The following is a 15,467-nucleotide window of genomic DNA, read 5'->3' as shown; positions in this document are numbered from 1 at the left end:
AACTAGAATACACATATATATATTTATATATACACACATAGAAGAGAAGGGGTTGACGCACAAAATACAAGACAAACAACAACAAAAAAAAGTTAGAATAAAATAACTGGTAGGGTATTATGCGCTAGCTCAACAACAGCAGCTCTGTACAATTGGCAATATTGTTTTTAGCACATCAGTAGGCATCTGTTTGTGTGGGGTATGGGAACTGAGGGGAGTTCATATACATTTGGGCGCCGGGAAAACAAATACAGAACAATTACAGAGGGCAATACGCGAATGGATCTGGTGTTGATGTTGTCGCTTGCTTCTCCCGGACGGTTTTCGCTGCCGTTGTCGTCTCGCGATCACCTCCGCTTCAACCGTTCGTCCGTCTTTCGCCCGGATTTTCCTTGTTCTCTGCTCCTGTAGATGCCAAGTTTGTTATTGTTTCCCGTGCCCTCCTCCCGGCTGTCATTCCCTTGCCTTCCCACACCTCATTGGCTCTCCTCTTTTGTTCCCTGTCTCCTCCCTCTTCCACCCCCTCTCCCCCTCTCCTTTTCCTGTGGTTCGCCTTTCTTTTCTCACAGGTTCAGTCTGTCCGGCGCCCGTATTGTGCGCTGTGATCGCTGTGATCGCCGAAGCTCTGGTATTGCGGGCATGGGTGGTGAAGCCGCCGGTGTGGGGAAATACGGGGACTCCGGGAGCGTCTCTTCTGGAGCTTCGGTCCTGTGGTCGGTGAGGGGGGGGGCAGGAGGGTGTGCAGGTGCCACGTAGGGGCGGGGGGGCTGGTCAGTGTAGGTTGGGCGGGGTAATTTGGGGTGATGGTGGTAGTAGAACCTGCGGGTGCCAGGTCCCAGAGGGAAACCGTATCCTGTCGGCTGTCGGGGTGTTCTATGTATGCGTACTGGGGGTTGGTATGAAGGAGCTGGACCCTCTCGACCAGGGGGTCGGGCTTATGGCTCCTGGTGTCTTTGCGGAGTAGGACGGCCCCGGTGTCTTCAGCCAGGATGGAAGCGAGACCCCGGAGGTGGATTTCATGGGGAAAACAAGCAGGCGGTCATGAGGGGTCTCGTTCGTGGCCGTGCAAAGGAAGGACCTAATGGAGTGGAGCGTGTCGGGGAGGACCTCCTGCCAGTGGGAAACTGGGAGATTCTTAGACCGTAGGGCCAGGAGGACAGTCTTCCAGACCGTCGCGTTCTCCCTCTCCACTTGCCCGTTTCCCTGGGGGTTATAGTTGGTAGTCCTGCTCGAGGCGATGACCTTACCGAGCAGGTACTGACGCAGTTCGTCGCTCATGAACGACGAGCCCCAGTCACTGTGGATGTACGTGGGGAAACCGAACAGGGTGAAGACACTATGCTGGGCTTTAATGATGGTGGCCGCGGTCATGTCGAGGCAGGGGATTGCAAAGGAGAAGCGGGAGAACTCGTTAACGACGTTCAGGAAATAAGTGTTGCGGTTGGTAGATGGGAGGGGCCCTTTGAAGTCAATACTGAGGCACTCAAAGAGCCGGGATGCCTTTACCAGGTGAGCCTTAGATAGAGGTGCGGCTTGCACTCCGCGCAGATTTGGCAGTCCCTGGTCATGGCTCTGAACTCCTCGGTGAAGTAGGACAGGTTGCGGGCCTTGATGTAGTGGAAAAGCCTGGTGACCCCCGGGTGGCAGAGGTCATCGTGGATAGCCCGGAGTCGGTCATCTTGCATGCTGGCACACGTGCCGCGGGACAGGGCCTCTGGGGGCTCGTTTAGCTTCCCAGGACGGTATACTATATCGTAATTATAGGTGGAGAGTTCAATCCTCCACCTGAAGATCTTATCATTCTTGATCTTGCCCCGCTGCGTATTATCAAACATGAAGGCTACCGATCGTTGGTCGGTGACAACGGTAAACCTCCTACCAGCGAGGTAGTGCCTCCAGTGCCGCACAGCTTCAACGATGGCTTGGGCTTCTTTTTCGACCGATGAGTGTCGAATTTCGGAGGCCTTTAGGGTACATGAAAAAAATGCTACTGGCCTTCCCGCCTGGTTAAGGGTGGCGGCAAGGGCGACCTCTGACGTTTCGCTCTCCATCTGGAAGGGGGCGGACTCGTCCACCGCGTGTATCGCGGCTTTGGCAATATCTGCCTTGATGCAGCTGAACGCCTGGCGGGCCTCGGCTGCCAGTGGGAAGATGGTGGCCTTGATTAGTGGGCGGGCGTTGTCCGCATAATAGGAAAAGAACCCGAGGCACCTTTTCAGGGCCTTGGGGCAGTGGGGAAGGGGCAGTTGCTGGAGGGGGCACATACGGTCGGGGTCGGGTCCTAGAACTCCGTTTTCCACAACGTAGCCGAGGATGGCTAGTCTGGTTGTGCGGAAAATGCATTTCTCCTTGTTATAAGTGAGGTTAAGGGTTTGGGTGGTTTGGAGAAATCTCTGGAGGTTGGCGTCATGGTCCTGCTGGTCGTGGCCACAGATGGTAACGTTGTCCAAGTACGGAAATATGGCCTGCAGCCCGTACTGATCCACCATTCGGTCCATCGTTCTTTGAAAGACCGAGACCCCGTTTGTGACACCGAAGGGGACCCGGAGGAAGTGGAAGAGGCGGCCGTCTGCCTCAAAGGCGGGCGGATTGGGAGCTGGTGGTAAGCAGACTTCAGATCCACCGTGGAGAACACCCGGTAGTGTGCGATCTGGTTAACCATGTCTGCGATCCGGGGGAGGGGGTACACATCGAGGTGCGTGAACTAGTTTATGGTCTGGCTGTAGTCTACAACCATTCGGGTCTTTTCCCTGGTCCTGACGACCACCACCAAGCTCTCTAGGGGCTATTGCTGGCCTCGATGATCCCCTCCCGCAGGAGTCGCTGGACCTCGGACTGGATGAAAGTCCCGTCCTGGATGCTGTACCCCCTGCTTCTGGTGGCGACTGGCTTACAGTCGGTGGTGAGATTTACGAAGAGGGTCGACCTTCAGGGTCGAGAGGCTACATACAGTGAGTGGCGATAGGGGCCCTCTGAACGTCAGAGTTAAGCGCCTGAGGTTGCACTGGAAGTCCAGTCGCAACAGGAGAGGAGGGCAGAGGTCGGGGAGAACATATAACTTGAAATCGGCGTACTCAGCGCCCTGTATTGCAAGGGTTGCGGTATTGCACCCCCCGGATCTGCACCGAGTGCGCCCCAGAAGTGAGGGAGATGGTTTGATGTGCAGGGAGGATTGGGAGCGAGCAGCGGCTTACCATGTCTGGATGAATGGAGCTCTCCGTGCTCCCGGAGTCGAACAGGCAAGGCGTTTCATGTCCATTGACCCGGACGGTCATCATGGAGCTCTGGAGGTATTTGGGTCGCGACTGGTCCAGGGTGACCGCGCTGAGTTGCGGGTAGCCGGCGTGGTCGGAAGTGCTGGGGTGGTCCCAAGATGCCTCCCCCCGTCGGTCGCATGTGTCGGGCGGCGTTGCAGATGGTTGCCAAGATGGAGGCCCCCGTCGGTCGCACGTGTCGGCGGCGAGGAAGATGGTGTCCAAGATGGCGGCCCCCATGAGACGCACATGGCGGGCCGCGTGGGCGATGATGGCCCAGATGGCAGCCCCCGTGAGTCGCACATGTTGTGTGGGCTTGAAGGTTGCTGACCCCATGGACAACATGAGGCCGATGACGCGTCTGGGGGGGCAGAGCCAGCAGGCACGCAGCCACATTGTGGGGTCTGCGGGCCTGTGAGTCTTAGAGTCGGGCCTGTGATTTTGAGGATTTTGACCTGGCCAGGCAAACTTTAGCGAAATGTCCTTTTTGACCGCAGTCGCTGCAATTCGCGTTCCGAGCCGGGCAGCGCTGCCTGGGGTGCTGGTGCTGGCCGCAGAAATAGCACGGTAGCCCCCCATATTGGGCGGGCAGCCGCGCGGCACAGGCCTGGGGTACTCTCTGGTCGGGGGTCCACGAGGGGGGTCGCGTGATCAGACGGGAACGCGTTGAGGGTTTGGAACGCTACTTCTAGGGAGGACGCTAGTTTTACTGTCTCTTCCAGGTCGAGGGCACCTTTCGAGTAGGCGCTGTGTCACGTAGTTGGGCCTGACTCCAGCCACGTAGGCATCCCGGACGGCAAGATCCATATGTTGAGTGGCCGTAATGGCCTGGTAGTTGCAACTTTGCGCAAGGACTTTGAGGTCGCGTAGGTACTCCTCCAGCAATTCCCCGGGACGCTGGCGGCGAGTATTGAGGAGATGCCGCGCGTACGCCTCGTTCACTGGCCTTACGTAGAGGTGCTTCAGTATCGCGAGGGCATCTGCATAAGTGGAGGCTTCCTCTAATTGTACAGAGATTCGATGGCTCACCTGGGCGTGGAGGAGGCTCAGCTTCTGATCGTTGGAGACGGAAGGCAAGGAGGAGGCGGCGAGGTAGGCTTCGAAACAGCAGAGCCAGTGCAAAAAAATCCCTTTGGCCTCCGCGGCTTGTGGGTCATGTTCCAGTCGGTCAGGTTTGAGAGTCAATTCCATTGTGGTGTTGTAGTCGATTAAATTGATGTGACCATCAATTCACGCGAAACAGAGAGTAGATGTAAACTGTGGCTTTAATCGACGAGAACAGTGCCTGCCTGCGACTGCTCTGCTACTGAGAGCCGCCTACAGGGCAGCTGCTCTTTATACCTCCCCTCGAGGGGAGGAGACGGGGCGGAGCCCACAAGGGCACCAACGTGATATATTCCATGTAATATTGTACAATGGTCCATAGGTGGAGCCCACATGGGCAACAGCGTGATACAGTAGCATACATGGTGAATGGTTAATACAATACATTCACCACATTGGCTATTCTTCTGCTTGTTCGTTGGCCACAAACAGGTCCTGGAACAATTGGGTGAATGGCTCCCACGTTCTGTGGAAGCCGTCGTCTGACCCTCGGATGGCGAATTTGTTTTTCTTCCATTTGGACAGATTCTGAGAGGTCGGACAGCCAGTCTGCAGCTCTGGGCGGTGCTGCTGACCTCCAGCCAAACAGGATTCTACGGCGGGCGATCAGGGAGGCAAAGGCAATGGCGTCCGCCCTCCTCCCCAGGAATAGATCTGGCTGGTCTGATACCCTGAAGACCGCCACTTTCGGGCATGGCTCCATCCTCACTCCCACCACTTTGGACATTGCCTCGAAGAAGGCTGTCCAGTACTCCACAAGTCTGGGGCAAGATCAGAACATGTGGGCGTGGTTGGCCGGACCTCCTTGGCACCGTTCACATCTGTCCTCCACCTTCGGGAAGAACCAACTCATACAAGTTCTGGTTAAATGGGCTCTATATACCACTTTTAGTTGCGTCAGGCTGAGCCTTGCGCACGTGGAGGTGGAGTTGACTCTATGCAGTGCTTCGCTCGAGAGTCCCCACCCTATTTCAATCCCCAGGTCTTCCTCCCATTTCTTTCTTGGTGCATCCAGTACGGTGTTGGCCCTTTCTACCAGTCGGTCATACAAGTTGCTACAGTTCCCTTTATCTAGGATGCTTGTGTCCAGTAACTCTTCCAGTAATGTCTGTCATGGCGGTTGTAGATACGTCCTTGTCTCCTTTCGTAGGAAGTTTTTGAGTTGCAGGTACCTTAGCTCGTTCCCCCTGGCTAGCTGGAATTTCCCTGTCAGTTCGTCCAGTGTTGCGATCCTGCCGTCCGTGTATAGGTCCCTGACTGTCAGTGTCCCTCCGTTCTGTCCCCACTTTCTAAAGGTGGCGTCAGTCAGCGCTGGTGTGAACCTATGGTTGTTGCAGATGGGAGCTTTGTCGAATATTTTGGTCAGGCCAAATTGCTGCCGTAGTTGGTTCCAGGACTGGAGGGTGGCTATCACCACCGGGGTGCTGGAGTGTTTTTTGGGTGGGGATGGGAGTGCTGCCGTGGCTTGGGCCTGGAGGGAGGTCCCCTTGCAAGGGGTTATTGAATATCAATTGCAGTTGTCTTCAAAAGCTTATCTCTCAGGAATTAGTTTGTAGGGCTGTGGAATGGGAGAATGAGGATGCCCTCTGTGGTGCTTGTCATGCTAAATGCATGCTTCATTCTAATCAACTGTGTCTTGTCTGTGACAAGCGGCATTCATTACCTTGATATGCAATGTCAGCCCTCATTGGCAAGTTATTTGTGCCTGTGAAATATACAAAACCAAAGTTTACTGCCACTGATTGGAGTCCTAAGTACTCCCTGTGCAGAGAGGGATGGGGAAGGACCTTCTTGTGAACCTGATCCTGGTCAAACTTGTCATAAACAGGTCCAGGCAGCAGGCGACCAAGGAGGTCAACCTGACTGTTTGCCCCTCTACCGTGGCTACATTCGCAGTCAGGTGTGCCTGGAGAGGAAGCATGTGGCGTCCACGGGTACCATTGAGGCCGTCCATGTCCGGTGGGCACCGCAGGGATTGGGGTGCTTTGTTGATCCTCTTAATTACATTTTAATTTGATGTTTTCAGTTTTGTTTGAGGTTTAATTTTGGTTAGGGCAGTATCCCTTTAAGCGGCTGCCCCATTTTAATTTGTCCCTCAGTTTATTTAATTGAATTGTTTAATACAGAATGTTCATACAAGAGATTACAGGCAGAATCTTGTGGCTGCACTCACCACCTACAGGATCAGCGACGAGGGTATAAATCTCTTGAGAATCGGGAAACGTGCGATTATCACCGGAGAAGTCGCGTGTCCCGATTTTCCCCACCCCTCGCCGGCAACAGGGTGACCTAATTTTAATAGATTTTAATTCATTTCCACGTACTCAGTGCACCCCCTTCTCCCCCCCACCCCACCCCAAATGTGCACCCTCACTAAATATTCACAACAGATTGGACCAGGCATGATCTAGTCGAAGGGATCCCTCCGCGAAGTGTAGATGTAAGTCGAGGGACATACCTGGACACAGGTTGGAAGTGTCAACCTGGCAGTGCCTTGAGGCAACACTGTTGGCATTGACCATGATGGCTATCTCTCACTGCCTTCCCAGTCTCTGCTGCATCGGAGAACCTTGTAGCATGCTCACCGCCCTACTGTGGCATTATTCAGTGTTATTCCTGCTCAGATACTCTCCTCCAGCCACTTCCAGCACCTATTGCAGGGGAATGCGCCTCCTTTTTTCATGCAGGCCAACTTTAAGAGGTAAACGGTTAGCACGAACTTGGGAATCATGTTGATGTGTGGAGCCACTGAAGAGAGTTTTTGGAGCTGAATGCATGTTACAGTCATGATGTGGAGATGCCAGCGTTGGACTGGGGTGAGCACAGTAATAAGTCTTACAACACCAGGTTAAAGTCCAACAGGTTTGATTCAAACACGAGCTTTCGGAGCGCGGCTCCTTCCTCAGGTGAATGGAGAGGTATGTTCCAGAAACATTTATATAGACAAAGTCAGAGATGCTGGACAATGCTTGGAATGCAGGCATTTGCAGGTAATCAAATCATTACAGATCCAGGGAGAGGGATAATCACAGGTTGAAGAGGTGTAAATTGTCTCAAGCCCGAACAGTTGGTAGGATTTTGCAAGTCCAGGCCTGATGGTGGGGGGTGGATGTAATGCGACATGAATCCAAGATCCCGGTTGAGGCCGCACTCATGCGTGCGGAACTTAGCTATAAGTTTTTGCTCGGCAATTCTGCGTTGTCGCGTGTCCTGAAGGCCGCCTTGGAGAACGCTTACCCCGGAGATCAGAGGCTGAATGCCCTTGACTGCTGAAGTGTTCCCCGACTGGAAGGGAACATTCCTGCCTGGTGATTGTTGCACGATGCCCATTCATTCGTTGTCGCAGTGTCTGCATGGTCTCGCCAATGTACCACGCTTCGGGACATCCTTTCCTGCAGCGTAAGAGGTAGACTACATTGGTTGAGTCGCACGAGTATGTGCCGCGTAGGGATCTTGGATTCATGTCGCATTACATCCACCCCCCACCATCAGGCCTGGACTTGCAAAATCCTACCAACTGCTTGGGCTTGAGACAATTTACACCTCTTCAACCTGTGATTATCCCTCTCCCTGCATCTGTAATGATTTGATTACCTGCAAATGCCTGCATTCCAAGCCTTTCCCCGCCCCTCCCCACTCGCTGCCTCTCCTTTCCCCCACCCCTCCCACTCGCCACCTCTCCTTTCCCCCACCCCTCCCAGTCGCTGCCTCTCCTTTCCCCCACCCCTCCCAGTCGCTGCCTCTCCTTTCCCCCGCCCCTCCCACTCGCTGCCTCTCCTTTCCCCCGCCCCTCCCACTCGCTGCCTCTCCTTTCCCCCACCCCTCCCACTCGCTGCCTCTCCTTTCCCCTGCCCCTCTCACTCGCTGCCTCTCCTTTCCCCCACCCCTCCCACTCGCTGCCTCTCCTTTCCCCCGCCCCTCTCACTCGCTGCCTCTCCTTTCCCCCACCCCTCCCACTCGCCACCTCTCCTTTCCCCCACCGCTCCCACTCGCCGCCTACTTTCCCCCACCCCTCCCACCCCTCCCCTCAAAATCCTACCAACTGCTCGGGCTTGAGACAATTTACACCTCTTCAACCTGTGATTATCCCTCTCCCTGCATCTGTAATGATTTGATTACCTGCAAATGCCTGCATTCCAAGCCTTTCCCCGCCCCTCCCACTCGCTGCCTCTCCTTTCCCCCACCCCTCCCACTCGCCACCTCTCCTTTCCCCCACCCCTCCCACTCGCTGCCTCTCCTTTCCCCCGTCCCTCCCACTCGCTGCCTCTCCTTTCCCCCGCCCCTCCCACTCGCTGCCTCTCCTTTCCCCCGTCCCTCCCACTCGCTGCCTCTCCTTTCCCCCGTCCCTCCCACTCGCTGCCTCTCCTTTCCCCCACCCCTCCCTGTCGCTGCCGCTCCTTTCCTCCGCCCCTCCCACTCGCTGCCTCTCCTTTCCCCCGCCCCTCTCTGTCGCTGCCGCTCCTTTCCTCCGCCCCTCCCACTCGCTGCCTCTCCTTTCCCCCGCCCCTCCCACTCGCCACCTCTCCTTTCCCCCGCCCCTCCCACTCGCTGCCTCTCCTTTCCCCCGCCCCTCCCACTCGCTGCCTCTCCTTTCCCCCACCCCTCCCACTCGCTGCCTCTCCTTTCCCCTGCCCCTCTCACTCGCTGCCTCTCCTTTCCCCCACCCCTCCCACTCGCTGCCTCTCCTTTCCCCCGCCCCTCTCACTCGCTGCCTCTCCTTTCCCCCGCCCCTCCCACTCGCCACCTCTCCTTTCCCCCACCGCTCCCACTCGCTGCCTCTCCTTTCCCCCGCCCCTCTCACTCGCTGCCTCTCCTTTCCCCCACCCCTCCCACTCGCCACCTCTCCTTTCCCCCACCGCTCCCACTCGCCGCCTACTTTCCCCCACCCCTCCCACTCGCTGCCTCTCCTTTCCCCCGCCCCTCCCACTCGCTGCCTCTCCTTTCCCCCGCCCCTCCCACTCGCTGCCTCTCCTTTCCCCCGCCCCTCCCACTCACCACCTCTCCTTTCCCCCACCCCTCCCACTCGCTGCCTCTCCTTTCCCCCGCCCCTCCCACTCGCTGCCTCTCCTTTCCCCCACCCCTCCCACTCGCCACCTCTCCTTTCCCCCACCCCTCTCTGTCGCTGCCTCTCCTTTCCCCCGCCCCTCCCACTCGCTGCCTCTCCTTTCCCCCGCCCCTCCCACTCGCCACTTCTCCTTTCCCCCGCCCCTCCCACTCGCTGCCTCTCCTTTCCCCCGCCCCTCCCACTCGCTGCCTCTCCTTTCCCCCGCCCCTCTCACTCGCTGCCTCTCCTTTCCCCCACCCCTCCCACTCGCCGCCTCTCCTTTCCCCCGCCCCTCCCACTCGCTGCCTCTCCTTTCCCCCACCCCTCCCACTCGCTGCCTCTCCTTTCCCCCGCCCCTCCCACTCGCTGCCTCTCCTTTCCCCCACCCCTCCCAGTCGCTGCCTCTCCTTTCCCCCGCCCCTCCCACTCGCTGCCTCTCCTTTCCCCCACCCCTCCCACTCGCTGCCTCTCCTTTTCCCCGCCCCTCCCACTCGCTGCCTCTCCTTTCCCCGCCCCTCCCACTCGCTGCCTCTCCTTTCCCCCGCCCCTCCCACTCGCTGCCTCTCCTTTCCCCGCCCCTCCCACTCGCTGCCTCTCCTTTCCCCCACCCCTCCCACTCGCTGCCTCTCCTTTCCCCCGCCCCTCCCACTCGCTGCCTCTCCTTTCCCCGCCCCTCCCACTCGCTGCCTCTCCTTTCCCCCGCCCCTTCCACTCGCCGCCTCTCCTTTCCCCCGCCCCTCCCACTCGCCGCCTCTCCTTTCCCCCGCCCCTCCCGCTCTCTGCCTCTCCTTTCCCCCGCCCCTCCCACTCGCTGCCTCTCCTTTCCCCCACCCCTCCCTGTCGCTGCCTCTCCTTTCCCCCACCCCTCCCACTCGCTGCCTCTCCTTTCCCCCGCCCCTCCCACTCGCTGCCTCTCCTTTCCCCCGCCCCTCCCACTCGCTGCCTCTCCTTTCCCCCGCCCCTCCCACTCGCTGCCTCTCCTTTCCCCCACCCCTCTCTGTCGCTGCCTCTCCTTTCCCCCACCCCTCCCACTCGCTGCCTCTCCTTTCCCCCGCCCCTCCCCTCCCACTCGCTGCCTCTCCTTTCCCCCACCGCTCCCACTCGCTGCCTCTCCTTTCCCCCGCTCCTCCTACTCGCTGCCTCTCCTTTCCCCCGCCGCTCCCACTCGCTGCCTCTCCTTTCCCTGCCCCTCCCACTCGCTGCCTGTCCTTTCCCCTGCCTCTCCCACTCGCTGCCTCTCCTTTCCCCCGCCCCTCCCACTCGCTCCCTCTCCTTTCCCCCGCCCCTCCCGCTCTCTGCCTCTCCTTTCCCCGACTCTCCCGTTTGCTGCCTCTCCTTTCCCCAAACCTCCCGCTTGCCATCTCTCCTGCCCTCGGACCCTGAGATTCTATACTCCCGTTGTCAATGAGATTTCACTTGTAACTACCGCATGCCACTGTGAAACCAACAATTGAATCGCAATGACCAGAGAATTCCGGTCCCTGACTCTGCCTCTCAGTGCCGACCCTCTCACCCAACCTCCTGTTCCCCACCCTCTCGCACCCGCAAGCTTTTCGCTTCCCAACCTGACTGTGAGAGAGGGTTCGGGAGATGAGCAGCTTCAGGGGAAGAGCAGCTTTGAGTTGCAGGATTGTGGCGGGCGGGCGAGCGGGAACTTTGGCGCAGACTGGGCGAGTTGGCGAGCAATCGGGGCCGCTCCAAAATGGAGCCGATCATGTTCCGTGACTCTATGTCAGGCACGGTGCAAAACATGAATACTGGCCCTATTAACTGTGCAACGTTAAAGCAGAACAACTTAAATTGGGGCAACTTAAAACAGGGTTTATTGAAAGTAATTCAGCAAACATAATTAAATGGATTTTTCTGTATCTTTTCCAGCTGTTGCTAGATGCTGAGACGGTGAGATTACCCAAGTTGCCTCATGTGGCACAGGGTGGATCCGGAAATTCTCAGGAACTTTATGAAGTTTGTGTCTGTCCAGATGGAAAGCTATTCCTGTCTGTGGCAGGAGTGGGATCCACCTGCCAGGAATATAGTCGGGTGTGCCAGTGAGCATCTTCGTGTCTTCTCGAATCTTCTGAGAACTCAACATTTCATCCGGCGTTTTTGAAAACATTTGAATTTTTTTTCAGTAAATGCAGCTGCAAACTATCAGTGCCATAGCATCATAAAGAAAGTGGTAAAAGATTTCCTTCCACCAATATATCTCCTAATCAGAGACGTTAAACAGAAAGCCCTATTGCTCCAGGAAAAAATGGAAAATAATCTATTCACAAATGGACAAAAAGAGCACAATTCAAAGCTTTAATTTCAAATAGTGGAAGCAAAAATCTAAGTTGGGCTCAATTGCCATTGTTGCACAGACAACATTGATAAATGCTCCATGTCATGGAGTGCAACAAGGTGCACTATCAACGGTTGCATCAGATGATTCTCCTGATATTGAACGTTTTTATAGAAAAGATATATGGACACTGAATTATAAATCAATATTTTCTAACTTCTACATCTTCCAAATCTTACTTATGCCAACATGGGACGTTCATTTTTTTTAATGATCAAGATACATTGTATTCATTAAATTTTGATACACTTAAGAGCGGAGGCTGGGTTGATTTTGGCCAGGTGTCCGCTTGATCTCTATGCAATAACATTTTTTTTCCTGCAATAACACTTGAACCACAAGAGCTGTGCTTTTGTACAAAACTACAATGTGGAATAAAATATCCAAAGCTTTACCATCTGTATGTAAACCACAGTATTAAAGTTGCAGTAACCTTTCTTAGTCTTTTTATAAAGCTATGTTGAAATGTATAAAATAAAAGTACGCTATCCCTATTTGCGTTTGGGTGATTTTGTTTTTTAAATCTCTATTACTTTCCAACAGGTTATGTTTTTATTGCATTGACCTATAGATGCATTAACCACTATTTAGCGGGAGGGTTGATGACCAGAGGATTGGCAAAAGAACAAGAGGGCAGGACGTAATGAGAATTTATTGTTTTGTTCAGTGGCTTGTCGTGATCTGGAATTCACTGTCTAAAAAGCTGGTGAAAACAGAAGCAAATTGTACCGTCAAAAGAAAATTGGATATATAGTTTGACAGGGAAACACAATGTCGGGTTATGTGAAATGAACAGGAGAGTGGGACTAATTGCATCGTTTTTTAAAGAACAGGCATAGACATAACTGGCCAAATGGTCATCTTCCACACACTGTACGATTCTGCACTCTGTTTAAATGTGTCATACATTTATTCCAGCTACACATGAGAGAATATGTCCTGTCCGTGCTTCTGTCCCAGATAATCATCCTGGTTACTTTAAACATGCACATTCGCACAGCACACCACAACCAGAAAAATACATTCACAATGACTCCCCTGCCACCATGTGGTCGTGTAGCACCTTGTCCAACATCCCTTCGCCCAAGCCACTGGGACCAGCAGCTCTGCTGTTAAATGTCGCCTATCCATGGTCTGGGCTGAACCAATAAAGGTGCTTGCAAATTGTGAGATTTCCTTCAAACCCTGATTTAAAAAAAATAAATTTAGAGTACCCAATTCATTTTTTGCAATTAAGGGGCAATTTAACATGGCCAATCCACCTACCCTGCGCCTCTTTGGGCTGTGGGGGCGAAAACCACGCAAACACGGGGAAAATGTGCAAATTCCACACAGGCAGTGACCCAGGGCCGGGATCGAACCTGGGACCTCAGTGCCATGAGGCAGCAGTGCTGACCACTGCATCACCGTACTGCACTAAACCCTGTTAATATCAGGAGTCTATGTTTTTAAAATAAATTTAGAAAACCCAATTCATTTTTTTTCCCAATTAAGGGGCACTTTGGCAAGTCCAATCCACCTAGCCTGCAAATCTTTGGGTTGTGGGGCGAAACCCACGCAAACACGGGGAGAATGTGCAAACTCCACACGAACAGTGACCCAGAGCTGGGATCGAACATGGGACCTCGGCGCCGTGAGGCATCAGGGCTAACCCACTACCCCACCGTGCTGCCCGAGGAGTCTATGTTGTTAATTGTGCCAGCTTTATTTTGCAGCAGAATCCAAGTTATTTTTCTCTAAACCACATGTTGCCGTATCTCTCTTGTACGGGAAGTTTACATAAATCAGAGGTTGGCTAGCTTTCAGATCGTTTTAAATTGATCTTTCGCTGAACAAAGAAGAAGTACAGTTTTATTGCCCCTCTGCCACCTATTAAACTTTCTTCAAATAATGAGATACACATAAATACACTACAGGCACATTCACATTCTCAGATGGCATGGGGTTGTTCCAGTTGTCCAGATAGTGGCATGTCTCAATAACAGAGCATTCACAGCAATATATATTCATAAACAGTATAGAAATGTTTCCATAATCACAAATCCCTATATAAAGCTAGTTAGGTTTTTCATTGCAACATTTTTAAGGGGTGCAATTCTCCCTTATATGGCTGGGCGGGGAGTCCCGGCGTAGCGGACTGGTGCCAACAACTCCGGCGTTGGGCCTCCCCAAAGGTGCGGAATTCCCCGCACCTTTAGGGGCTAGGCCCACGCCGGAGTGGCTCCCACTCTGCTGACTGGTGCCAACGGCCTTTGGCACCACGCCGACCGGCATTGGGGCTGGCCGAAAGGCCTTCGCCGGTCGGCGCGAGTCCGCGCATGCGGCGGAGCGTCAGCAGCTGCTGACGTCACCACTGGCGCATACACGGTGGAGGGGGTCTCTTCCACCTCCGTCATGGTGGAGGCCGTGGCGGCAGCAGAAGAAAAAGAGTGCCCCCACGGCACAGGCCCGCCCGCCGATCGGTGGGCCTAGACCATGGGCCAGGCCACCGTGAGTGCACTCCCCGGGGTCCATTTTTCCCCGCGCCCTCCCCCCCCTCAGGACCCTGGGGCCTGCTCGCGTCGCCTGCTCCCGCCAGCACAGAGGTGGTTTAAATCACGTCGGCAGGAGAGGCCTGACAGCGGCGGCACTTCAGTCCATCGCGGGCCGGAGAATCGCCAAAGGGGGCTCGCCGATCGGTGCAGGGGGCCTTCCGACTGGCGGGGCGCGATTCCCGCCCCCGACGATTCCCGGGTGGCGGAGAATTTCGGCCACGGCGGGGGAGAGATTTACGCCGGACCCGGGCGATTCCCCGACCCTGCAGGGGGTCGGAGAATTCCGCCCAAGATCATTTTAATACATGGATAAAAAGTTAGATCTTTATTATTAGATTATTTGATTTCAGTTTCAGAAAGCTCATCTGCTTACAATCTAAAATATCACAAGTGGTCCCACAAAATATTCCAAGATACAACAAAACACAAACTATACCATGTTGAAGTATGTGAGGTCAGTGGGAAGTTATTCTGCTTGAATAATGCTGACAAGTGCCCAGGCTGCAGGGATCTATTTGGGAACCTACCAACTCAAAAGGTAATGGTAACATCAGGGTTATGTCACTCGATTATAACCCAGAGGCTGGATTAATAATCCAGCAGATATGAAATCAAAATCCATCCATGGCAGCTTCTGGTAGTCGGTAATAGGAGTATTACGGTACCCAGGTTGAGGCTGTAAGACCATTAGTGTGGGAGGTACCTGAGACAGCAAGATCATTGGTGAAGCCTGCCTGCTGGTTCCGCCCAGTAAGGCGGAGTATAAGAGTCTGTGTCTCCCTAGCTGCTGCAGTCTGTACCTGCGCTGCTAGGGGAAACATCTAGTCTAATAAAGCCTTCAATTGTACACCAATCTCGCTTCGAGAGTTATTGATCGTGCATCAATTTATTGGACTAGATTTTGAAGAATGGAGCTCCGCATCAAGCCGGAGTGTCTGCAACTGAGCCCCCATGCGGCAAACTCAACGGCAACCTTCAAACACTGGCTGGCGTGCTTCAACGGGTACCTCAGGACGGCCACGACTACACCCACAGAGGACCAGAAACTGCAAGTTCTCCACTCGAGGGTGAGCCCAGAGATCTACACGCTCATCGTGGATGCGGACAATTTCGAGGCCGCGATGGCCCTGTTGAAAGGACACCACATTCGCCCAGTAAACCAGGTCTACGCCCGACATCTACTAGCG

At 54.6% G+C, this 15,467-nt stretch overlaps 1 protein-coding gene across 4 annotated transcripts in view; it reads left to right on the top strand.

The window, feature by feature from the left end:
• Nucleotides 1-12,240, top strand: part of sgcg (sarcoglycan, gamma) — an 807,130-nt gene extending 794,890 nt beyond the window's left edge. For all 4 annotated transcript variants that reach the window (XM_038818379.1, XM_038818381.1, XM_038818380.1 and 1 more), the window contains one exon: nt 11,281-12,240. In XM_038818379.1, coding sequence (XP_038674307.1) covers nt 11,281-11,454 — 174 coding nt within the window. In that variant the 3' untranslated portion in view covers nt 11,455-12,240. The remainder of the gene's footprint in view (nt 1-11,280) is intronic.
• The last annotated feature ends 3,227 nt before the right edge of the window (nt 12,241-15,467 follow it).

This window comes from Scyliorhinus canicula, chromosome 14 (genome assembly GCF_902713615.1).
Source record: "Scyliorhinus canicula chromosome 14, sScyCan1.1, whole genome shotgun sequence".
NCBI classification, from domain to species: Eukaryota; Metazoa; Chordata; class Chondrichthyes; order Carcharhiniformes; family Scyliorhinidae; genus Scyliorhinus; species Scyliorhinus canicula.
Note: the sequence above shows the minus strand (reverse complement) of the source record. Positions and strands in the feature narration are given on the sequence as shown.